We start from the raw sequence: 24,299 nt of genomic DNA, 5'->3' as shown, positions 1-24,299 counted from the left end.
ATCACATGTGGGCGGGCACTCCCTCAACGGGCACACAGCAAATAACTCCAGTCATTGCACGACTGGAACATAAAACACATTTTATTACATATTTATGTACGATTGTAGTATGTATGCATTATAGATAGCTATATCATCAAACGTAATTAATCCTAAACGCTGTGCATCTATGCCTCTCCAGCAGACGGCGCCTTCGCATGTGGCAGTGGAAAGAAGAATACATTTTTACGAAACAAAATCCCAGATCTCAGTTTTCTATTTATTTTGTTTTTACACATTTGTTGTATAATTTAGGACAATATTAAACCCCATTTAACCCCATATAACCTCTAAACATCTCTAAAGCGTGTGAATATGTGGTAAACGTTATTTGCGGGGGAAATTACGAAACAGGAAGTGCGACCCACCAAATAATTCCGATTGGTTGACTCTCGTTTGGCGGTTTGTTTTGTATTTGCGTGTCTGCTGTTAGCTTACTATCTAATGCGTTTTAAGAGTTTACTTGGTTAAAACAAACATTTTAAGCATGGGTGGCTCTACAAAGCTTTTATTACAACGTCTGATACGACGAATCCCTTATCAAATGCTCCAGACAATGCTTGGCAAGTGGGCTCATCTATCAAATGCGGACCTGCATTCGCTGAACTTCACACAACCAAAATGGGTGTTGACGGAACATCTACTGGCTCTCTGTGAGGTAGATGTAGCTGCTTGACTATATAGTTAACGTTGCCTATCTAAGTAGCTTTCTAGTGATGGATGTGATGTTCTCTTTAGCTAACTTGTTCACTTAATCTAGTGTAACAGTTTAACTGTAGTCCTTTTTTTGTTATACTTTCAACCTTTCTGATACACTCTACTTGTATCTTTCCCAGGAGAAGGGCTTGACAGTGAAACACATCACAGAACTCGAAATGATCTGTAAGTGTTATCTGACAGTGTGAATGAACTAATTCCCCCCTCAGTAGCTAATGGTCTACTTAGTTGTCAGTAATAGATAATACATTTCACCAATGCTTTCCAGATATCATTGAGAATCCAAACCAGGGAATGTGGCATGGCTTCCAGCTCCTTGATGCAGAGGGTAAATTAAAGTCTCTAATACCATGCTCAACATTTAGTATCTGGTGCTTTCACTGACACTCACAAAGTTCCTTTTGAAAGTGGACCTTAATCAATATTAGAGTTCCAAGGTATTAAAGGTATCCTAATCAGCATTACTGTTAATTTCAAGTATATTTTTCTTCACAGAGGATGCACCATCCATTGAACTGACACAGTTCAAGGAACAGTTCAAGGCCAACCTCACAGAGCTCATCAGCCATGTATGTATGATTTCCAGCTTTTATATGCTTGGTAGAAAAGACAGAACTAACATTCATTAAAATGGACATTGGCTTGTAATGTCCCTCAATTGCTGTGTTTGCGTGTGCCATCTCTGTCAATGCCTGTGTTTGTCTTTCCTTCCAAGGTGTCTATTAAAATAAAGAAACACACAGATGAGGCCATATGGATACGTGTTGCCTGGGGGGACAACTTCACAAAGCCTAACCACCTTAAACCCACATATGTTGTCCATCATCTTCAGACCCCTTATGTCTTTGTGACCGGCATGACTTCAAAGGATAAGCCTCTTTTAAACCAGGCAAGGATGCTTTCTAAATTGCCCTGGGGGGGATTCATAATGTCATATTGCAGTGCTTTGAATTCAGTTTCTATGGTCTCTATTGCCTGTTTAACAGACTGGGTTCTGTCATACAGGCCTTGGTTCTGGCCACCAGATATGGCTCTATGAAGGACGCTCACCTCAGTGGACGGAACCTCATCGCCATCAGAGACCTACTGACGAGGCAGTACCAACAGGTAGGCCTTGGCCCTGTCCCCTACGGGCCATATAAAAGCCTTTGTCATGACCATCCCACTGCTTACTGATAACAAGGAAAGCCTATTGAACTAACTAGATATTCTGTGTTCTGCACCTTTTCATTCATTCATAGGTGTTCCCCACCAAACATCCAAAACCTCTTCAGGAAAAGAATCCTGTCCCTAGAAGTATGTTTTGTTGTCTGTTTATAAAATACAATTGTACGTAATGTATACATGAACATAATCATGGTGACAACCACAACTAATTAGATATCAATAGAATATTTACTTAGTTTATGTTTCACTGACATTCTATTTTCTAATTTTAGACCCCAATATAGAGAACGAACAGCCTGAGAATACAGAGAACCGTCTTCAGATGGCCTGTGAGGCCTTCGGCGATGGGACACTACCTCAACTGCAAAAAGCTGTCTACAAGGTGCAAGAAGTTGAACTATGGATTGTTTACAAAAAAGCTTTCTCCTCATGTGCCTGCTATGCTGTGTGTGACAATGTATTCTGCTCTATTCTCAGCTGGAGACCAAGTTCCGAGATAACTCTAACAAAACGTTGACAGGCAGAAAAGAGCCCTTCAGAGGAGTGGTGGAGTTTTCCAGCACCAACCTCCTAGAGTCACTCAGGCACTGTGTGTCCTCAGGTACAGTATCTATATGTCTGGGGCTGGGCTTTGTTTAATATCCCCTTTAATCTCTGTCAATGGGAAGAGCCACATCTTACAGTTTTTTAAATATCTATTTAACTTGGCAAGTCAATTAAGAATTTGTTATTTATTTACAATGACGGCCTACCCCAGCCAAAAACCCTAACAACTCTGGGCCAATTGTGGGAGTCCCATAGGGCGGCGCAATCACGGACGGTTGTGATACAGCCTGGAATCGAACCACGCCTCTAGCACTGAGATGCAGTGCCTGCAGCGCCACTCGGGTGCCCCATTAGAGCTGCAGAGACAACAAATTATGAACAATAGCTCTCTCTCTGCACTTTGTTCCATACAGGTTTAGAAGTCATGTCTTCCAGGTGATGCTCAGCATTATAACGTTTTATTTGATGTGGTTATAGTTAGTTAACTGCTCATATATGGCTTCACTTCTTTATTCAATTCTGTCCATGGCCACAAGGGGGCAGAGGAACAATGACAGACTTTCACTGTGTCCATCTCATTCTCCAGACAGATGTGCTGAGTTTGATGCTTTTCAGAGGGTCTGCTAATAAATGAGTGGATTAGACTGAACTGGGGTGAATCAGGCAATGGCCAGTCACATGACTGGCTAAAACCGGTGAGGGCGGAGTACCCTGCTCAAATTGAACAGTAATATGCTCAACCTGGTCATATTGTCAACATGGCAGCATGATGGATCATTCAGAACAAAATGTATTTTCCATAAAAATGTATGTTCACATTTTCAAACTAGCTTTCTTTTGGACAGTAGATGGTGATATATCAATAGCAAACAGTTGTGCAGGTGAACATGAAATTCTAACTCATTACTCCATGTGTTATATCACTTTTGTTTCGTGCGGGGCACCCAGCTCATGCCAGGGAAGACTCACAGATTTAAAAAACGAATGCAATCACTTTTAACCATGTGCAAAATCAGCCTACCCTGTGAACAGAGTGGGTAAAAATGAATCCCCTCAGTAATTGCTTGTGTTTTACAGGCATGGCGTCAACTCCAGTCACCCCTCTGCTCTCATCCATCACACAGAAAGGGAGAAACTATTTTGTTATCACAGACAAAGGAGTTTAAATCAAATTTAACTATAAGAACTACCAGAACAAGTCGTGTATATTTTGTATTGAATGTGTTAACATTTTATGGAGTTTAACATACATTTTTTAGAACACCTTGTTTACCCATTCACTCTGTCCTTCACCCAGGTGTTAAGAATAAGAATCATCTTGTATTGTTTCTCAATTAATATACTACAATCTGTACTCTAATAAATGTTATTGTATGGATGTTTTACTTTGTGTTACATTTTTGCACATGTAATATGTCATTAGACTTTAGCTACAATATTGTCACTTGCCAGCCCTCTGATGTTGCCAGGACGCTTGTGTGGGAGTGGCTGTCTGTTGCTAAGAAAGGTCTCCCGGAAGTGGCCGCGTCCTCGTATTTTCCAGACCATATTTTCCTGGCTTGTTTGCAGCAGCGCGTCTGCTGCTTGACGAGCAGTTGGTTTGGTGACTTGTCAACAGAAACATGGCTGCCTCTGCGTCCGGGAAAGCATACCGAAACGATAACGCTTCCACGGGCAGTCAAAAATGCACGGAAGAGCCCCCTGCACCGACGCGGGAGATAATCAAACCGTCTATCATGGAGCTCACCAAAGAAGTGCGGACCAATATCCTATGCACCGTAGAAGGATGTGGCAAGATTCTACCGAACACGCCAGCCCTGAACATGCATCTCGTGAAGTCCCACAGAGTAAAGGTAGCTAGCTTGTTAGCCTATTTGCAAGTTAACCAAAGGGGCTTCTGACATATTCCAACACGTTGTCTTTCTATTTTTCAATTAATGATCCTTGTATCACTAACTAGTTACGCTAGGTAGTTAGAGGCATGCTTATTGGGAAAACGGCAAGTCATTGTGCACTGTTTGAGGCCAGTTCTTTGAAGTTGGCTAGCAACAACTGTATATTGCTGATAACGTTACTTAATTACTATTGTGTTACATTGCTTTAAGCAGTGTTTCAATCATCCTAGGCTAGGATCATAGCTGCATGAGACTGATTATCCGCGCTAATGTTAAGTTAACTAGCTTTCTTGTACTGCCTTTACATGTCAGCCATACAAATATATTATCTGTTAAAATCCACACGTTTAGATGCGCACAATAATACGAATATTGTGGATATTCAGATTAATATAATAGTAAGTTTAAAACGTTTACATGCTTTGCAAGAACAACGATTTCACTAATAATCCTGTTTTTATGGACACATCTGAAATTAGGCTACTGATGGGACTTTTGATTAAATGCAGAAAATCGCCAATGAAAATAAACGTTCTACCACATTGACCATGTTATATTTGAAAAGACGATCTGATTCTGCGTTAGGACATAATGTGTGTAAGTGATAAGATGCATACTTTCAGTTTTCCGAACTCACGCAGGGAGGCTTGCGCTACGGGTGCTGGCACATGCGCAGATCAAATACACAGCTGGAACGACGATTAAACTGTTTACATGCCATAATTCGAAGGTTGCTCCGAAAACCTGGTGTTTTAATCGGTTTATGTTTACTTCGATTATGACCTTACGCCGATTAAGATAAGCAGAGTAAGGTGTTTACATGACTAATGCCAAACTCAGTTTAATATCGAATTATTTGTGTGCATGTAAACATGCATGTCTCCATGCCCACATAGCCTAACTGTGTGTCATATTATTGAGTCATTTGGTTCTCAAGACGTTTCTGGAAATTCAAGCAATTAAAATAGCCCTCAGTGAATTAATGTTTAAATGGCTGAAGAAGATGGGCTAAACCTGAGATGTGCAATGAAATCAGTCTGGTCATACAACCAACTGTCGCACTGTCTTTAGGCTAAATATGAATACTAGTTATAGTAAGGGAAAGTCTTGGAGACAATGGTCCTCCTCTTTAACTGAAATGTATGCAATGTCCTGGCCTAGTCTTGCTGCCCCGTAGGAGTCCTAGTGATTCCAGTTTCCCCCAAATGAATGCTGGGATCTAGCAATCTTTTGGCTTTCTACAGACTGAGCTCGTTGAAAAAAAGAAAAGGTGAATGTTTGAATTAGGTCAGAAAAGCACTTCATGCTCCTCATTCCCCCACATAAATGCTAACTGTTCTCAATATTGAACTAATTCAACTGGGTCTAATGCAGGAGAATGAGAGATGGAGGAGAAAATGCATGGTGCAGCAGTTCATTAAGGAAACTGTCAATCAGAACAAAATGGTGTCAATTGAGCATAGTCGTAGATGTCTATGACTGTGAAAGGGCTGACAGTAGAGGCAACGCTACCCTTGCTTTCGAGAACCCAGGGCATTATTCCTTATCACACAGGTTCTCCGCTATAGGCACCGTTTACCACTGGGACCATGTGACTACAATCCCAACGCTCTGTTTTAACGTTTAGAAACGCCAATTATCGCTTGCGATGCGGTCTTCGAAACATATGGAACTTAAATTTCATTTCAAGGTGAAATAATCTTTCAATAAAATATATTTACTGTAGCAGGTTTGCACAGATCCATACGGCTGTGTGCGTCCAGCCACACACAACACATCCTCGCCAGTTACGCTTACACACAGATGTTCGAGCAGGCTAGATGGCTAGTTAGTACAGGTGGTCGCCTCTGTCTTCCGTATAAAACCGCTGTAACATGGAGCTATGGCCACGTGGAAACACTTAACTATTTAAAGGTGTGTAGTAATTTAACCTTTTGTTAAAAAAAATATTTATATATATATATCACTGATATTAAAGATGTTACTTATTACATTTCCAAAATCGTATCGCAAGCAATGCGTGTTAACATTCAGAATTAGCGGCGGGGCTCATAACAGAACTGCCCCGGCCAGAAGATACCTTCATAAATAGACACTAAAGGTAGTTAATGGGCTAACGCTACTCAACTGGAGTCATCAGGCCAGGAAAGCACAGGCTGCTGTTCCTCCGCTGTTACGTACTGGCCAGGCTTGTTCTGTTTTATTAATTGATGCAGAAAGAGATGCAATTTGGGTTATAACACGGTTGTCGCTGGACACTCACTGTGCCTTAGCTCGACTGAACTGCCATATCACGTTTTAGAATCAATTTAGTTTCACACACTTCTGAACATTACAACAGGTACGCCCGACTAGCATCACCACCCTGGATGGTTCCGACCTAGAATATGTGGACATCTGTAAGTACCTAGGTGTCTGGCTAGACTGTAAACTCTCCTTCCAGACTCATATCAAACATCTCCAATCTAAATTCAAATCTAGAGTCGGTTTTCTATTCCGCAACAAAGCCTCCTTCACTCACGCCGCCAAACCTACCCTAGTAAAACTGACTATCCTACCGATCCTCGACTTCGGCGATGTCATCTACAAAATAGCTTCCAATACTCTACTCAGCAAACTGGATGCAGTTTATCACAGTGCCATCACTTTTGTTACTAAAGCACCTTATACCACCCACCACTGCGACCTGTATGCTCTAGTCGGCTGGTCGTCGCTACATATTCGTCGCCAGACCCACTGGCTCCAGGTCATCTACAAGGTGGAGCTTTACCTAGCATGGACTTAATTCAGTTCACTGGTCACGATGGCAACACCCACCCGTAGCACGCGCTCCAGCAGGTGTATCTCACTGATCATCCCCAAAGCCAACAGTTCTCTGCTGCCTGTGACTGGAACGAATTGCAAAAATCGCTGAAGTTGGAGACTTATCTCCCTCACCAACTTTAAACATCTGCTATCTGAGCAGCTAACCGATCGCTGCAGCTGTACATAGTCCATCGGTAAATAGCCCACCCATTTTACCTACCTCATCCCCATACTGTTTTTATTTATTTACTTTTCTGCTCTTTTGCAAACCAGTATCTCTACCTGCACATGACCATCTGATCATTTATCACTCCAGTGTTAATCTGCTAAATTGTAATTATTCGCCTACCTCCTCATGCCTTTTGCACACAATGTATATAGACTCTTTTTTTCTTTTTTCTACTGTGTTATTGACTTGTTTATTGTTTACTCCATGTGTAACTCTGTGTTGTCTGTTCACACTGCTATGCTTTATCTTGGCCAGGTCGCAGTTGTAAATGAGAACTTGTTCTCAACTAGCCTACCTGGTTAAATAAAGGTGAAATATTTGTTTATATATATATTAGCCTACTGTACTAAGCAGGCTGTAGTGTAGACTAGTCACACTTCCTGTCAAACTTTGCATGTTAAACACTTTTGATGACCTGACTTCTTGAAGCAGCCTACTGACAGATTTTCAGTTTGTATTTCCTAGCTGCGATGCTGCTCAGCAGACCCTACCCAGGCTGTCTTGTAGCAGACATAAACAAAGCTATCTCTGCCCTGCCTGCCTGTATCAAAGTCTGGCAATGCACTGTGCTTGGATAATGTTTTGCACTATGCAGGATGTTTATGTATATTAGCCTGACTTCCATCAAAACGTCTCTTTTACTAGTACTGTACAAATTTTGGACTCCCGAGTGGCGTAACGGTCTAAGACACTGCATCTCAGTGCAAGAGGCATCACTGCAGTCCCTGGTTCGAACCCAGGCTGCATCACATCCGGCTGTGATTGGGCGGCGCACAGTTGGCCCAGCGTCGCCCAGCGTCGTCTGGGTTTGGCCGGGGTAGGCCGTCCTTGTCAATAAGAATTTGTTCTTATTTGACTTGCCTAGTTAAATGAAGGTTAAATAAAAAAAACAATGACACAGTAAATGTAGCCTGCTAGGTGACCTTGACCAGTGAAATAGTGCAATGCTAATAAGGATGGTTAGGATGTACACACGGGTCAATGCCCGTAGCCTGTGCTGTACTCTTACATAAGCATCATGCTGCTGTTCATTGAGTTAATGTAATGTGCTGCTGACAGCTGCTTCGGCACGGCTATCTGGAGACTGCCAGGAGTGTGGAGTGATGTAGCACACTGGAAAGCACAAACTCGATATGCTGTTAAACTAATAACTTTAATCTGAACCTCCTTTAAAGTCATAGATGTGGACCCTCCATCTGGACCACCTTCGTCTGTGTATTTGACATTCATATGGTTTTCTACAAAGGATAAATGGCGTGTCCATCCACTCGATGTTTTCATTGTAATGGTACTCCAAGGCTAAAACCATCACTAACTAAGGTATAACTAATACCTAGGCCTAGCCTTTAGCTCAGCGATCTTGAGAGTTGTGCTGATGGCCTACCTTTCTACTTGTTGTTGGTTAGCCTACATTATTTCAGTGCTGATAGATGACACTAAATCTTAAGCCTATAATATCACAATCTAATTCATCCTCTCTCTCCATAGGACGGCCTTGTCAACCCCACCATCAGGAAGGACATGAAGGGCTCCCAGAAGCTCTACTGTTGTCCCATAGAGGGCTGTCCACGAGGCCCCAACAGACCCTTCTCCCAGTTTTCCCTGGTTAAACAGGTACCACATCCCTACAGTCAGTCTAAGATCTGTATAATGACAGAGATAGCCTGGCTGAAATCACCTGAGTCAGACTCATGCGGATTGTCTAATGAATGGAATGACTGAGACAGACATTTCCTCCTAATCACTTTCCACTCCTGCTTTGGATCTCCCCTGAGATGCTGATGGTGGATGGGAATTGTAAATGATTGGAAAGCGTGTCTAATAATTACGTCTCAATAGAGAGTCTTTTGCAGTATAACTAGGAAATTGGAATTAGTGAACAAGAAGGGAATAATACATTCTTTTATTGCTTTTTTTCCAGTTCGTGTAACGAGTAACCTCCTCTCATAGCCCTATGTAGTGTTGAAGTTGGAAGTTTACATACACTTAGGTTGGAGTCATTAAAACTCGTTTTTCAACCACTCCGCAAATTTCTTGCTAACAAACTATAGTTTTGACAAGTCTGTTATGACATCTACTTTGTGCATGACACAAGTCATTTTTACAACAATTGTTTAAAGACAGATTATTTCACTTTTAATTTACTGTATCACAATTCCAATGGGTCAGAAGTGTACATACACTAAGTTGACTCTGCCTTTAAACAGCTTGGGAAATTCCAGAAAATGATGGCTTTAGAAGCTTCTGATTTAGCTAATTGACATCATTTGAGTCAATTGGAAGTGTACCTGTGGATGTATTTTTAAGGCCTACCTTCAAGCTCAGTGCCTCTCATGTGAAAATCAAAATAAATCAGTCAAGACCTCAGAAAAAAAAATTGTACACCTCCACAAGTCTGGTTCATCCTTGGGAGCAACTATGTTCATCTGTACAAACAATAGTACGCAAGTATAAACACCATGGGGCTACGCAGCCGCCATACCGCTCAGGAAGGAGACATATTCTGTCTCCTAGAGATTAACGTACTTTGGTGCGAAAAGTGCAAATCAATCCCAGAACAACAACAAAGGACCTTGTGAAGATGCTGGCGGAAACCGGTACAAAAGTATCTATATCCACAGGAAAAAGAGTCCTATATCGACATAACCTGAAAGGCCGCTCGGCAAGGAAGAAGCCACTGCTCCAAAACCGCCATTAAAAAGCCAGACTACGGTTTGCACCTGCACATGGGGACAAAGATCGTACTTTTTGGAGAAATGTCCTCTGGTCTGATGAAACAAAAATAGAACTGTTTGGCCGTAATGACCATCATTATGTTTGGAGGAAAAAGGGGGATGCTTGCAAGCCGAAGAACACCATCCCAACCGGTAAGCACGGGGGTGGCAGCATCATGTTGTGGGGGTGCTTTCCTGCAGGAGGGACTGGTGCACTTCACAAAATAGATGGCATCATGAGGCAGACATTTTTTGTGGATATATTGAAGCAACATCTCAAGACGTCAATCAGGAAGTTAAAGCTTGGTCGCAAATGAGTCTTCCAAATGGACAATGACTCCAAACATACTTCCAAAGTTGTGGCAAAATGGCTTAAGGACAACAAAGTCAGGGTATTGAAGTGGCCATCACAAAGCCATGACCTTAATCCCATAGAAAATTTGTGGGCAGAACTGAAAAAGCGTGTGCGAGCAAGGAGGCCTACTAACCTGACTCAATTACACCAGCTCTGTCAGGAGGAATGGGCCAAAATTCACCCAACTTGTTGTGGGAAGCTTGTGGAAGGCTACCTGAAATGTTTGACCCAAGTTAAACAATTTTAAGGCAATGCTACCAAATACTAATGGAGTGTATGTAAACTTCTGACACACTGGGAATGTGATGAAAGAAATAAAAGCTGAAATACATTTTTCTCTCTACTATTATTCTGACATTTCACATTCTTAAAATAAAGTGGTGATCCTAACTGACCTAAAACAGGGAATTTTTACTCGGATTAAATGTCAGGATTTGTGAAACTGAGTTTAAATGTATTTGGCTAAGGTGTATGTAAACTTCAGACTTAACTGTATAATCTGCTCTATCCAGCACTTTATGAAAATGCATGCAGAGAAGAAGCACAAGTGTTCCAAGTGCAACAACGGCTACAGCACAGAGTGGGACCTGAGGCGCCACATAGAGGACTGTGGGAGGACCTACTGCTGCACGTGTGGCTGCCCCTACGCCAGCAGAGCAGCGCTACTGTCACATATCTACAGGACCGGCCACGAGGTCCCCACAGAACACCGGTAGAGTGTACAAAACATTAGAAACACCTGCTCTTTCCATGACATAGCTTTCACCTGGTCAGTCTATGATCCCTTATTGATGTCACTTGTTAAATCCACTTCAATCAATGTAGATGAAGGGGAAGAGACAGGTTAATTAAATATTTTTAAGCCTTGAGACAATTGAGACGTGTATGTGTGCCATTCAGAGGGGCGGGGGGGGGGGGGTTATACAAATCAATATTACTAAGGTTTTGTTCACTTGGTGTATACTGGATATCATCCTGGAGGGCAGTGTTTCCATTAGCCGGTTATTGGGGGGTTTTGGCCGATTTAAAAAAATACACAAAAGGCATAAAATATAAGCATTGCCAGAGACATTGTCCAGCAAAAAACATCCTCCATAAATCATATTAGCTACGCATGGAGGTTGGTTCACGTCGTCTTTCAATGATCTCTCTACTTTGCCTGTTTAACTGCCTGCCTGTCTGTCTTGAGCTCATGCTCTCACTAGCAAATTAGCATTGTATCAACTGGAACAGGCCCACAAAATGTTCACATGCCAGTCTGACACACAGCTGCATGCACGTGCCTCAGGGGAGAATGATGATTTTATGCTACATGAATCTCCCTAAAATAGAATTTACAGTAATATCCACCCAGGAGGAATATAGGATATTAAATAATCGTGCTTCCCTACTTGAATCTACTGCCTGTTTGTGTAGTTAACTCAAAAATGCTTGTCTAGCTACTGAACCAAGGTTGAAGGTACAGACAAGTCGACAAATAGACACTGAAACAAAGGATTTTTACAAGCCAGATGGACAGATTGAGACATGCATTGTGCAAGGAGCCAATGTTCACTTGGTAGGCTATCCTTCCTCCTGCATATTGCAGTCACTTCCATGTGGTGTCATTGAATCGGCAGTGGATGCTCCTAAAAGCATTAGTCTACACATGACATTCAAATGGTTTTCTATTAAAAAAGACTTTGGTTGGACATGCTGTTGGAGGGGACTTAAAGATGGTGTGGACACGTGGTGGCAGAGGCTCAACGTCTTCAAGTGTCATGCAGTTTATCCAGTAAACCATGTCATTACTCAATAACAGATCATGTTGGGACAAACGCCTGCATGCACAACGTGGCTTGAGAACAGACCTTGAATTTGACTGCACATCGATGCTGCCACTGCACCTTGCTTTTATTAGTGTTTGTCAAAGCTTTAGAACTACCTACTGCTGTTTTGTCTGCTTGACATATTCTCTCCTCCGCCCGGTGTTTGCAGGTATCCACCAGTGAAAAAGCGGAAGATGGAGAGACAGATAAGTGGAGAGGAAAAAGTCAAGCCCAGTGAATTCATGTGTCAGATCATAAAAACAGACAGAGAACTTTCAGAGGACTCCCTCCCTTCAGACAGGGTCTGCCACAACAACCCCCCTAAACACCTCCAGAAACTCCTCCTACCCAAGCCCAAAGTGGCTCTGGTGAATTTCCCTGTGATGCAGTTGGCCCATCTCCCTGTCCTCCTCCCCTCCACAGAGAGCGGGGTTCTGAGGTCTGTGGTGCTGGCTGTGGACAGCCAGGGCTCCTTCAGCACCCTCCACCTCATGCCCCAGTCCATGGGGGCCATGGTGCCTCACCTGGACCCTAAGACCCTGGGCTTCAGGGGCAGCACGCCTGCCTCCCGCTCCAGTCTGGGGCCTGTCAGCATGGGGGTGCAGGTAAGTCTGGAGTCATTGGGCTCTGGCGATGACCTAGGAGGGACCAGGGGGAGCAATACCTCCACCAACATCCAGACAGACATCTCATACTTGTCCAGGATGCCTATGGGGGTCGGGGTGGGGACGGAGATGTGCCCCGTTGGTGAGTCGTCGGTCTCCTCGTGTTCTCAGACAGATATTAGTGTGAGTGCTCAGGTCCTGCTGCCGGTCAGTGTAGAGACCCAGACGTTCCCCTCGAAGGCCAAAGCCACCACCACCATCGGGGCGCAGACAGATACCCACACCCTCAACCAGCTGCCCTGCCCCTATTCCTCCCCATCCCAGTCCCCCTACATTACCAAGCAGACCCAGACCAGACTCGCCCTGGCTGGGTCAGAAGAGAGGGCTCAGATGGACCAGGCCATCATGTGCTCAGACCTCTTCGACAGTTACTCCCTCAGTGTCTCAACACAGACGGCACTGACAGACGGAAGCTTCAGAACCCACGGTGTAGACGACCCCCTCTCCGGTGTCGGTAACGGTCTCTATGACAACGACAAGTCAGCAGGAGGCATGTGTTTTGGCGTGCAGACAGACGATCTCCAGTCGGGCAGCGTGGCGGACAACCAAACCCAGACCACCTTGGCTCTGTTCAACGACTTGGAGAATATCTTTTCAGGTCACTCTCTGTCCGGTCACCAGACGCAGATGGATTCTTCAACAGGCTGTGGGTCAGGTCTGGGCTCTGTTCAGGAACAGCACACGGGCATCGACTTTGACTTTGAGGAATTCCTGAACGCGGCCCACATCCAGACCCAGACGGAGGAGAGCGAGCTGAGCGGTCTGGGGGCCGACACACCCCTGGAGGTCCTGGATATCCAAACCCAGACAGACTTCCTCCTCCTGGAGGGCCTGGGAAACAGTGAGGGGCCGGGCCGGAGCCAGGCCAGCGACCTGGAACTGGAGATGTTTGACACCCAGACCCAGACGGACCTCAACTTCCTGCTGAAAGCCGGAGGCCACATGCCACTGGGCGACATTCTGCGACAGTCCAGCTTCTCCATGAGCACAGACTCCTCTGACACTGAGACACAGACCGACCTCCACCGACCGCTGACACCAACACCAAACTCCAACACCCTTCCCTCTGTGTCCCAGGGTGACCAGGCCAGGCTCTTGAGCAGCACGGAGACTCAGACGGTGACCGACGCATCTTCTGAGGGCCTCGGAAACCTCTTCCTGACCAGCAACGAGACCCAGACAGTCATGGACGACTTCCTGTCAGCTGACATGGCCTGGAACATGGAGTCCCACTTCAGCTCGGTGGAAACGCAAACGTGTGAGGAGTTGTTTGCTCTTTCAGCACTCTGAGAAGCCCATCAGCTGACCCCCCCCCCCCCCCACACACACACACACACACACAGGGCTACCACCTCAGCCCACACAATATGTTTCTGGTTTCCGTCAAGGAGGTCCTGGGATCCAACTCATCATCCTCTACAGTCTATGTCCCTCTACTACTGGAGGTTTAGGTGTAGAAGTGAGCCGCCTTAAGAAGTCTTAGGACATTCTACAGGGGGGTAGCATGTCTAGGATAACATGTCCAGACATCTCCCTCATGCTAGCTCTAAAGCACTTTATTATCAGTTCATGGATATGATTTCTCATCCTTGTTTACATGTTTATTTGCACGTCTTACTACTTAAATATATATTTTGTCTGAAAAGCCAGTTTAGTCCGTTTTCAAAGTTTGAACACTGTTTGCTGTAAGAGAGTATGTAATGCCTGTTGAGCCTTTCCTTAATCATACTGCTGTTGAATGACTTCCGGCAGTTTTGATGTGGCACAAACGTATTAGTGAAATTCTAAAATAGTTGCCACACTCCCATTGTTGACATGTGTTTGTGAAGTACAGTCTTGTAGAATTGCCCCATTGTTACAGGGCCACCCACCTATAAGCTGGGTCATCGCGTTAGGAGACTAGCCTGTCATCATCTTTGACTTATTCATTAGCTGGCTGTAAGTGTATAGCAGCACAGTGTGCTAAAGTGATACAACACTGTAGAGAAACACTATGAGGATCTAGCTACTCACTAGTCACTGTGATTACATTGTGATTGTGTATGTCCACCACCACCATATACAGTGCCTTAAAGTATTCACACCCCTTGATTTTTTTCCACATGTTGTTGTGACAAAGTGGGATTAAGTGGAACAAAAAATTGAAAATAAAACGAATATGTCTTCATTAAATAAGTATTCAACCCCCTGAGTGAATGCATGTTAGAATCACCTTTCAATTACAACTGTGAGTCTTTCTGGGTAAGTCTTTAAGAGCTTTCCACACCTGGATTGTGCAACATTTGCCCATTTATTTTCAGAATTATTCAAACTCTGAATTGGTTGTTGATCATTGCTAGACAACCTTTTTTGGGTCTTGCCATAGATTTTCAAGTAGATTTAAGTCAAAACTGTAACTTGGACATTCGGGAACATTCACTGTCTTCTTGGTAAGCAACTCCAGTGTAGATTTGGCCTTGTGTTTAAGGTTATTGTCCTGTTGAAAAGTGAATTAATCTCCCAGTGTCTGGTGGAAAGCAGACTGGACCAGGTTTTCCTCTAGGATTTTGCCTGTGCTTAGCTCCATTACGTTTCTTTTTTTATCCTGAAAAACTCCCCAGTCCTTAATGATTACAAGCATACCCATAACATGATGCAGCCACCACTATGCTTGAAAATATGAGTGGTACCCCAAACATAATACATTGTATTCAGGGCAAAAGGTGTATTGCTTTGCTACATTTTTTTGTATTGTGGAGTAAATACAATTGATCCATCCTCCATTTTCTCCTATCACAGCCATTAAACTATTAACTGGTTTAAAAGTCACCATCGACCTCATGGTCAATGGTGTGCGGTTTCCTTCCTCTCCTGCAACTGAGTTAGGAATACACCATCCAAAGTGTAATTAATAACCTCACCATGCACAAAGGGATATTCAATGTCTGATTTCTTTATTTTTATCTGTCTACCAATAGGTGCCCTTCTTTGCGAGGCATTGGAAAACCTCCCTGTTTTTTTTTGGTTGAATCTGTGTTTGAAATTTACTGCTTGGCTGAGGGACCTTTCTGATAATTGTGTGTGTGAAGGGTACAGAGATTAGATTTTTTTTTTATTACTATGTTAAACACTTATTGTACACAGTTTGAGTCCATGCAACTTGTTATGCACATTTTTACTCCTGAATTTATTTAGGCTTACCATAACAAAGGTGTTGAATACTTACTGACACCAGACATTTAATCTTTTCATTTAGTTTGTACAATTTCCTAAAACATAATTCCACTTTGACATTATGGGGTATTGTGATAAGGCCAGTGACAAAACAAATCTTAATTTAATCAAGTTTAAATTCAGGCTGTAACACAATTTTTGGTGTGGAAAAGGCAATGGGTGTGAATACTTTCTGAAGGTTCTGTATAACAACCCCACTAAACGTTACTGAACATAAACTGATGAAATATTACAATTTCTATCAACATTTTCTTGAACTACACTCTAAAGTCTATCGTATTAGTCAAAGCTAGCTGTTGGTATCATTACAATATTTTACCTCATTTGCACATGCATCCCATTCAAATTTCAAGAAACAGACATTTGTTGAGAGTTTTATTGAATGTGAACTTCAGAAAAGAGCTCCAAGTTTAGAGTATTTGTCCATGTTGGATTTTGATCTGTTGGTGCCTTAAGACAAGTATTTTTCATGGTGTATTTTATGTTTCCGTTGGTCAGTGATGCTCTAAGCAGCTTTACGAGGTAGGAAGAAGTTCAGGATCAAAATGTATTTAACATTTACATTATATTTATTTGTGGAGGGTGTATTGGAAGAATACTTCATATACTTGAGTGTCTTTAATTTGCATGTTGAATATGTTTGAATGCCTACTATGAGTTGTATTTGGAAAAAGCTGTGTTGTGTTACACATCCAGGTTCTAAGAATGTAATGCAGTATTTTTTTCCAAGGCAGCATTTGCCCTACTGTGGTACACTATCAATATGTGAAGAAGTGTACCCAGAAACGGCAGAATGTAGCCTACATGACACTGTCCCCATACTACACAACATGGCTTCGTTTTTGCACTGCATCTTAAAGTGATCGAAACAGGACTGTTTCATTCCAGTTTAGAACAGACTTTCATACTCAACCACTTTTCATAACAATGTATTGTGCTGTACTGAAAACACTACTTCTGTTTAATTTATCGTTCTTCAACTTATAATAGCGCTTAGGGGAGAAACTGCCTTGCTTAAAAACATGTACATTAGACTACATGGCAGGGTTGAAGTCAATTCTATTTGTATTCCAGGCAATTGAGAAAGTAAAGTAAACCAAATTCCAATTCTGAATTTTCCTCATTTTGAAGAGAACTGGAATATCAATGTACTTCCTGAATGAAATGGAATTGATCCTAACCGTGCTACGTGGGGATGTCAACTTCAGCGCTTTGGTTTTTCTCAGTAGGGAGTGCATGCAGTCTTTGGTGCCAATATCATTTATTTCAGTTGCATTTCTGTTTGCAGCCTTATCTGTTGTATTTCAGTTGCCTGAATGTGTAGATGGGTCGATCAAGGTTGCCTCTTGTGTTGATGCTATTCGGCAGACGCTCATAATAAACTCTTCATAAAGGGTTGATTGTTTGAGTTGATGTAGTAGCTGGTTGTTTGTACTAGCTTAGTTCCAGTACACTTCAAATCAAAGGACAGTAATGCAGTGCTGTATAAAGCCAAGTCAAATATTTTGTTACTGGTTAAAGCACACACTACTTTTGATTTACAACACCATACTCAATATTGTACAACCTCAATGTGCTCTTTTTCGGTAAATGTCAGTCACATTTTTCACCTGGGTTGTGTGGCAGTACAAGTTAGTTTGCTATGTACATGTATTATGCTCAGTCTGTTTGAATACAGGATTGTAATTGTGTAAGTCATTTGGAATATGATACTAATCCCTCTGCCCACACACCTATGCTGTCACAGCCCCTCAGAGTCACAGTGTGGTTCACTTCTAGCATGTAATTCAATAGGCTACCAATGACATCTTCACATGGGTTGGAACACTACAATCACTGACTGCTCATTCCATTAGAGTGCACTAGCATGCTTTGGCAATGGCTCATATGTTTTGTCTTGATGAGGAGTTCTGACATAAGAATGTCTGCAGTTTAACATTCAGGAAACCAAGAAACCGACCCAGACCTCAGCATTGTAGAGTAGGTAGCATAGTTGCTGAGTAACTAAAAGCTCAAGTGTGAGCACTACAATAAAAGCACATGCAAAATGTAGGACTGAAATCACACATGCATACATACATTTATCACTCCATTTAAAATGATTCACTCATGTCCAGGTGCGTGGAGGGTTTATAATTAAGGAAGGCTGAGGTGGTATAGCCTATAAATCACATAGAACTAACAAATCTGTAAACTCATGTAAATTCCATGTAGTTTAATACGACCAAGTTGAATTAGTCACAGCTTTTTTTTTATATACAGTCATCAGTGTCATACAAAAAATATGAAGAAATTTCACTAAGTTTATTTTTAATCACAAACCCACAGAGGCTGAGCTTTTGGTTTGGGAGAGAGTATGGAGTGCGAAGTAACAGTCTCTGTTCAGAGTAGTCTCTGTGCAGAGGCTGGGATGGGCACCCTGGTTCCAAACAGAATGGGCAGTTGTGGCTCTGCACGCTTCAGAATCTTAGTCTTCAGTCCAAAGTAGAGTCTATGAGCACTGCTGGTCCGGGGATCCTGTCTGAGGTGTCTGTCCAGGGGGTAGGTGGCACGGGGTAGAGGATCTGACAGTGTGCTGAGGGGCATGTCACATCTCTTGGGGACAGGGATGCTGAATGCAGACAACAGGTGGCGGCTCTGCTGGCTCTCCACACCTCCTCCGCTCTCCCAGGCAGGCGTGACACCGTCTGACCCAGCCTCTGCGGTCTCCCCGTCTGAGGCGCTGCGTCCCGGTCCAGCCTCCCCCCTCCGGAGCTGGCTGGTGACCTTAGGGTGTCTGGGCTGGGAGGCCTTCACGGGCGGTAGGACGGCGAAGCTGTTGATGATCAGCGTCATGGGACACTCTGAGGCTGAGTGGTGGTGACCCTGCGAGGGGGCCAAGCCCAGCAGTGAGTCACTGATCTCACACACCTCACCCTTGTCCTCCATCATCTTGTCTCGGAGTGTCAGTTGCTGTGTGGCTTTCTGAAGGTCCCTGAAGGACTCTGGTGGGGACTCCTCTGAAGAGATGCTAGAGGTGTGACTGTAGGGTCTGTTCAGGAAGTCTCCCAGGCTTGTGGGGGAGGTTTTCGCCCATGGGTCCAGGGTGGAGTCCCAGAAGGACTCAGGGGAGTGGGTTAAACTGGATTCAGAGTCAGGGGGGTCCGAGAGCTTCACGAGGTCCACACACAGGTGGCAGTGGTGGTCTGTGTCTCCAGTCTTGACCCTCTTTCCTCTCCTCTGGGTCTGAACCAGGCAGCCAAGTGGAGTAGTTCTACCCCAGCCCCGGATCTGTCTCAACAACAAACACAACAGCATTAAGGGAAACGTAATTACATTTTAATCAGTGTTTCGCAATTTAGACAAAATTAGGTTTCACCTTTTAAGATGATTTCTGAGATTGAATGTAGTTATAAACAATGAATAAACATACTAACACTGTTTCACTTTGTCTTAACTCGCATGAAATTGAAGTGTGTATCTGGAATAACGCAATAACATGACACTGGCTGAATATCATTCACAATCTAGCCAAAAATAAAAGAGTAACCGCAGTGTATTACTCACAGCTTCCTCCCATCCGGAGAGACAGAGAAACTCAAATGGCTCCTGCTCTTTGGATGAGGTATCATCGCTGATATCCAAAAGGGCATCGACATGGCCCCTGTTGGGTAGTTGGCAGCTCTGGTCCCATCCTGTGTACTCGACTGCCACACTTCTGTCTTCAGCCACTTCTACAGGCGCCTGATCCCATTCCTTGAATTTGTCCATTCTAAGATGAGCCTTTCAGGGTGAAATCTGTTGAGAGTGAAAAAACATCCCTAATTCGGCACTCATCTTGTAGGCTCGTTGGTAAGAGTGGATATATATGTACACAAACAGCAAGCAACCTATAATGAATTGAAAGCGTTGCAAAACTATTTGTAAGATATCTGAAGACGTGTAACCTTTGACGTCAACTTTATGACGTGTTAACTCAGTGTTAACAAACTTATTAACCCTGTTTACAAAACCTGTCCATTAAATGGATACATAAACATTATCGCTAGCTAGCAAGAGAACCTCACATTTCTCCCTATCTACTAACATTAACGTTAGGTAAACACTGGCAACTTAAGTAGGAAGCTTGTTCTAATGTTAGCTGAAGCCAGAAGAAAGGCTGTTAAAGAGACAACTTACCATTAAAGTGGGTCGAGTTCGACATTTTCCTCAGCAATACCATACAAGCATTTGCTCCCTGGGGGTTTGACATTCAACTTAATAGGCAGTAACATAGAATAGTCATCAAATATTTATTACAGTTTGGCAGGTATCGGGAGACGAACCCAAACAAAGTCAAAGATGTGCTTGGCCCACGAAGTGTTTGGAGCGGAGATAGAACGTCGTTGCCATGACAACTCCGCTACAACAGGGCGCTCAGAAGTGACGTAGGGGGAAACGAAGAGAGAAATAGGAGGGGGCGTGAGAAAACAAACTGCAGTTGACAGGTTGTTGCTAATCTCCATGTTATCTAAGAAAATGTAACCGTTTCTAGACCTGGATTTGCTGCTTGTCACTATTCGTGATTTACAGCATGGTGTCCACTATGTTGCTGACTTTCATTCAATATCTATAATTAAGACTAACCCTAACATTTCTGTAATCTATAGTAAAATGTCATATACAATATAATCTAAAATAGCCCATTATAACAGTATTATAATATGCATAATATAACGTAAGGCTATAAATAGAGGGCATGGGCCTATGTTAATTTGATTCAGATGTAAATTATTTACAGGTATCTAGAATATACTCTCAAAGCTAGAGTCCTTGTTGAAACAATAACGAAGTGGCCACACAACTCTGTTTCGGTATAAAACAAAACTGAGAAAGGAAGTTGTGTGTTTTATCTCATGGCCGAAATTAGATTGCCTAGCTGCCCATCTACATCGCTCCGGGCAAACGCAACGCCCACTAACGTTTCTTCTCCGGGAAGCATTCGATATAGCAGCGGAATTAAATTCCGGATGAGTCGTCAGGCAAGAAATGAGACGTGCTATTCGGCACGTCGTGGTTCAGCCAGGCACAAACCTTATGACTGTAATGTCATGCCTCTCACTGGGTCCTCCTAGCTCTGTGCAGTTTTATGTGCACCTTGACTGTTTTGTGTTCTGTATTGTTGTCTCTACCTTCTTGACATTTGTGCTGTTGACTGTGCCAAATAATGTTTGTGCCATGTTTTGTGCTGCTACTATGTTATGTTGCTATCATGTTGTGTTGCTACCATGGTGTGTTGTCATGTGTTTCTGCCTTGCTATGTTGGTGTCTATATTGTATTTATTTTATTTTTTTAATCCCGGGCCCCGTCCCCGCAGGAGGCCTTTTGCCTTTTGGTAGGCCTTCATTGTAAATAAGAATTTGTTCTTAACTGACTTGCCTAGTTAATTAAAGGGTAAATAAATAAAAAGCTCAGCCACACACACACCTTGACTGGGGCATGCTGCTGGAAACGTGCACAAATATAAGAGAATACCCAATTTCATATTATTTCATAATGAACGAATTTGTATGCCTGTGAATTAAATCTAAAATTACGTTAGGTATGCATGTTTGGTATTTGTGGTGCGTTGTTCTAGCTGCACTTGCAGAAGCTTGGCTTATTGGTTCAGAAATGCGCAGTGTCATAGTCTGACGTGGTACTACGGCGCCTATCCGTGTGTTGATCTATGACACCTGACGGCGTGTTCCTTTCTCCGTTCCCCTGATCACGACCACTGCGAGTGCAGACCAGCGACTCTCCCGCTTTATGGAAACCGAGGCTGTGCGCTCTGTCGTGGTCATGCTACCTCCCAAGAACTGCCTCCCGAGGAACTACAGCTGCATAGCTGGGTTGTTCGGGAGCTTGACAGCAGACCCGAGATTAGAAGACGAAGAGGGGATGGAGCTGAACGGAGCAAGCGAGCCCATCGAGATGCACCATGTGGTGGATGAGAGACCAAGAGGACGGGAATCCTTCCTCAAACCCCCGCAGAGTCCGAACCTGCGCCGCAGGTGCAAGTCTCTGCCGAGCCCCATAGAGAGAGCGAAGCTTGAGATCTCCCGCAGCCGGAGTCCCTGCAGCCAGAAAAAGGTCCGTTTCGCCGACTCTCTGGGTCTGGAGCTCACCTCTGTGAAGCACTTTAATGACACAGACATGCCCGATGTGCCGGAGCGCATAATGGCGAGATTCGACAGGGGTCCCCTCCATCTGAACCCATTTGACAAGTTCCCCAGGGCACCGACCACCCAGTCTAGTTTTATGGAGCTGCAATTCAAGAACCCCGGGACTGTACCAGGCTTTACTGAGAAAGTGAAAGAAGTTAAAGTGTTGTTGGAGTGTGCTGAAGCCGACGAGTTCAGTCTGTCGGGCGTCGTGCGGGTTTTGAACATGGCTTTCGAGAAAAGTGTCTATTTGAGGTTCTCAATCAACAACTGGATAACCTTCATGGACAGTCTGACATCATATGTCCCCGAATCAAGCGACGGTGTGACAGACAAATTCTCCTTTAAGATAATCACCCCAACAACGTTTCTGGAGAGCGGAGGCACATTCCAGTTTGCTATAAGATACTGCGTTGGTGGAGATGAGTATTGGGACAATAATAACGGGTTCAACTACAAAGTGCGACGCCACAGGTTTAAGATTTCCCCACCCCGTGAGTGGGAGGATGGCTGGATTCACTTCATCTAACCTGCGTGCGCCCTTTGCGTTCTCACCGTGTGTGTAAAGCACGCAATCTCTCCACGGGCACCGCTTTACCATAATGAAGAATAGGGCTACCATAGGCTATAGCCTCTACACATTGTGTTAATGATCCAACCGCCGTGTCCAGCTGTACACTCAGTCATTTTTTACATTGTTTGGGTTATGATTTTTTCACCACCGTCACATTGGTTTTGTTTCATGTCATTATGTTTGACAGATTTGACAGGATTGAAAGACAAGCCCTTCATTAGGTGTCCGCCGTGGGAGGTAAATCTGCTGTATGATAATTCGCCTTGGTGTTGGGGACTTTGTAGTCTTGTGCCCTTTGGTGTGGCCCGACTATACTCTTATGTAATGCAGGGACATGTGCCATTGAAAACGTGCCAGGAATAGACCCCATTTAAGCGTCAGTGTCCCTCTCTAAAACGCAGCGTTGCTCGCTTCAAGCCCCACTTTTGACTATTTCATTAAACATCTTGTGCGATGTCTTAACTGTCAACGACCGCTTATACAAAACTGAGGAAAATGGTTATGAAAAACACTAAGACGGCTTCTCGCCTTCTCTCTGTTTATTTCCGATAGCATGGGACTGCTCTCACGTGCATCCCCCTGTGTACCTGTCATGCCGGATTTCAATCCGATTCTCTCATCTGAAAACTCCAGCGGATGGAGCAGGCCGAAGCTCAGTCACAACAATATTCGCACTGGATCAACAAAGGAAATATCAAATTGTCATTTGTTTTACCAATTCCTCATCTTTTCATTTTATTGGATATGCCTTATAATACCCCTTATAACTAAAGGGGAACGCTGCTGTGCTTTTATCTTGATCAATATTGGGTGTATTCAGTTTTATAACTATTTGAACATTAATATTTCAATGTTGGGGTAATGATTAAACCCTCTCTATAGCACTGCTCAACGAGATGATGTTAGAAAAAAGAAATCATCCCACGAGCTTTGTTCGCTGGTTATAAATGCACCATAATTTTTTTTTCTCCAGAGGATGGTAACCAATAGTAGGAGAGTAGACTGTGGGTCAGAGTGGAGCCCTACTGTCTAGCAGTAGGTTAGCCTATTAGGATGCTCTGGTATAACCCTCAAACATCTTACATAATAATATGTGGATATTTACCACTCTAAAATGCCAAATAATGCATATGCTATATGCATTATTTTAAACTAGAGGACATGTATATTTGACAAAAAAAACTGTTGTACAGAATTTTTTGTACGGGATCTTATGCTAGATTTTTCTCTGCAGTGCAGTCTGCATGTATCTGACAGGTGATATTTTACAACATTCCTGTTGTGACACTCTTGATCTCAACCAGTCACAATAATTCACCAGGTGTCTTGTAAACAATAGTTGAGAATAGCTCTAACCCTAAGGTCCACTGCAGAGTCAGTCACCACTGCCTCACCCATACAGTATCTCTA

The 24,299-nt window shown here is 43.4% G+C and overlaps 3 protein-coding genes across 3 annotated transcripts; 2 read left to right on the top strand and 1 right to left on the bottom strand.

The window, feature by feature from the left end:
- The first annotated feature begins 2,013 nt into the window (after positions 1 to 2,013).
- Positions 2,014 to 15,401, top strand: LOC110526960 (ATM interactor). The gene is made up of 6 exons (XM_036980870.1): positions 2,014 to 2,052; positions 2,196 to 2,524; positions 3,547 to 4,322; positions 8,887 to 9,012; positions 10,980 to 11,179; positions 12,445 to 15,401. Exons 3-6 carry the CDS (start codon positions 4,092 to 4,094, stop codon positions 14,228 to 14,230), a joined length of 2,343 nt encoding a protein of 780 aa, XP_036836765.1. The 5' UTR covers positions 2,014 to 2,052; positions 2,196 to 2,524; positions 3,547 to 4,091; the 3' UTR covers positions 14,231 to 15,401.
- Positions 15,402 to 16,213: 812 nt separating this feature from the next.
- si:ch73-103b9.2 (uncharacterized protein LOC100150067 homolog) lies at positions 16,214 to 20,655 on the bottom strand. The gene is made up of 3 exons (XM_021607495.2): positions 20,312 to 20,655; positions 19,700 to 19,930; positions 16,214 to 19,423 (listed from the first exon to the last, which is right to left on the bottom strand). The coding sequence occupies exons 2-3, from the start codon at positions 19,901 to 19,903 to the stop codon at positions 18,536 to 18,538; spliced, it is 1,092 nt and encodes a 363-aa protein (XP_021463170.2). The 5' UTR covers positions 19,904 to 19,930; positions 20,312 to 20,655; the 3' UTR covers positions 16,214 to 18,535.
- Positions 20,656 to 21,920: 1,265 nt separating this feature from the next.
- On the top strand, positions 21,921 to 22,844 carry LOC110526959 (protein phosphatase 1 regulatory subunit 3E-like). The gene has a single exon (XM_021608132.2). The coding sequence runs from the start codon at positions 21,921 to 21,923 to the stop codon at positions 22,842 to 22,844; it is 924 nt and encodes a 307-aa protein (XP_021463807.2).
- The last annotated feature ends 1,455 nt before the right edge of the window (positions 22,845 to 24,299 follow it).

The sequence above is a fragment of the Oncorhynchus mykiss genome, chromosome 6 (genome assembly GCF_013265735.2).
Source record: "Oncorhynchus mykiss isolate Arlee chromosome 6, USDA_OmykA_1.1, whole genome shotgun sequence".
Taxonomy (NCBI): domain Eukaryota; kingdom Metazoa; phylum Chordata; class Actinopteri; order Salmoniformes; family Salmonidae; genus Oncorhynchus; species Oncorhynchus mykiss.
Note: the sequence above shows the minus strand (reverse complement) of the source record. Positions and strands in the feature narration are given on the sequence as shown.

Coding starts and splice junctions, on each gene's coding strand:
- LOC110526960 (XM_036980870.1), top strand. CDS start 4,092: ATGGCTGCCTCTGCGTCCGGGAAAGCATACCGAAACGATAACGCTTCC. Junction 9,013..10,979: donor AGTTTTCCCTGGTTAAACAG/GTACCACATCCC, acceptor TGCTCTATCCAG/CACTTTATGAAAATGCATGC. Junction 11,180..12,444: donor GAGGTCCCCACAGAACACCG/GTAGAGTGTACA, acceptor CGGTGTTTGCAG/GTATCCACCAGTGAAAAAGC.
- LOC110526959 (XM_021608132.2), top strand. CDS start 21,921: ATGGAAACCGAGGCTGTGCGCTCTGTCGTGGTCATGCTACCTCCCAAG.
- si:ch73-103b9.2 (XM_021607495.2), bottom strand. CDS start 19,903: ATGGACAAATTCAAGGAATGGGATCAGGCGCCTGTAGAAGTGGCTGAA. Junction 19,424..19,699: donor TCTCCGGATGGGAGGAAGCT/GTGAGTAATACA, acceptor TTGTTGAGACAG/ATCCGGGGCTGGGGTAGAAC.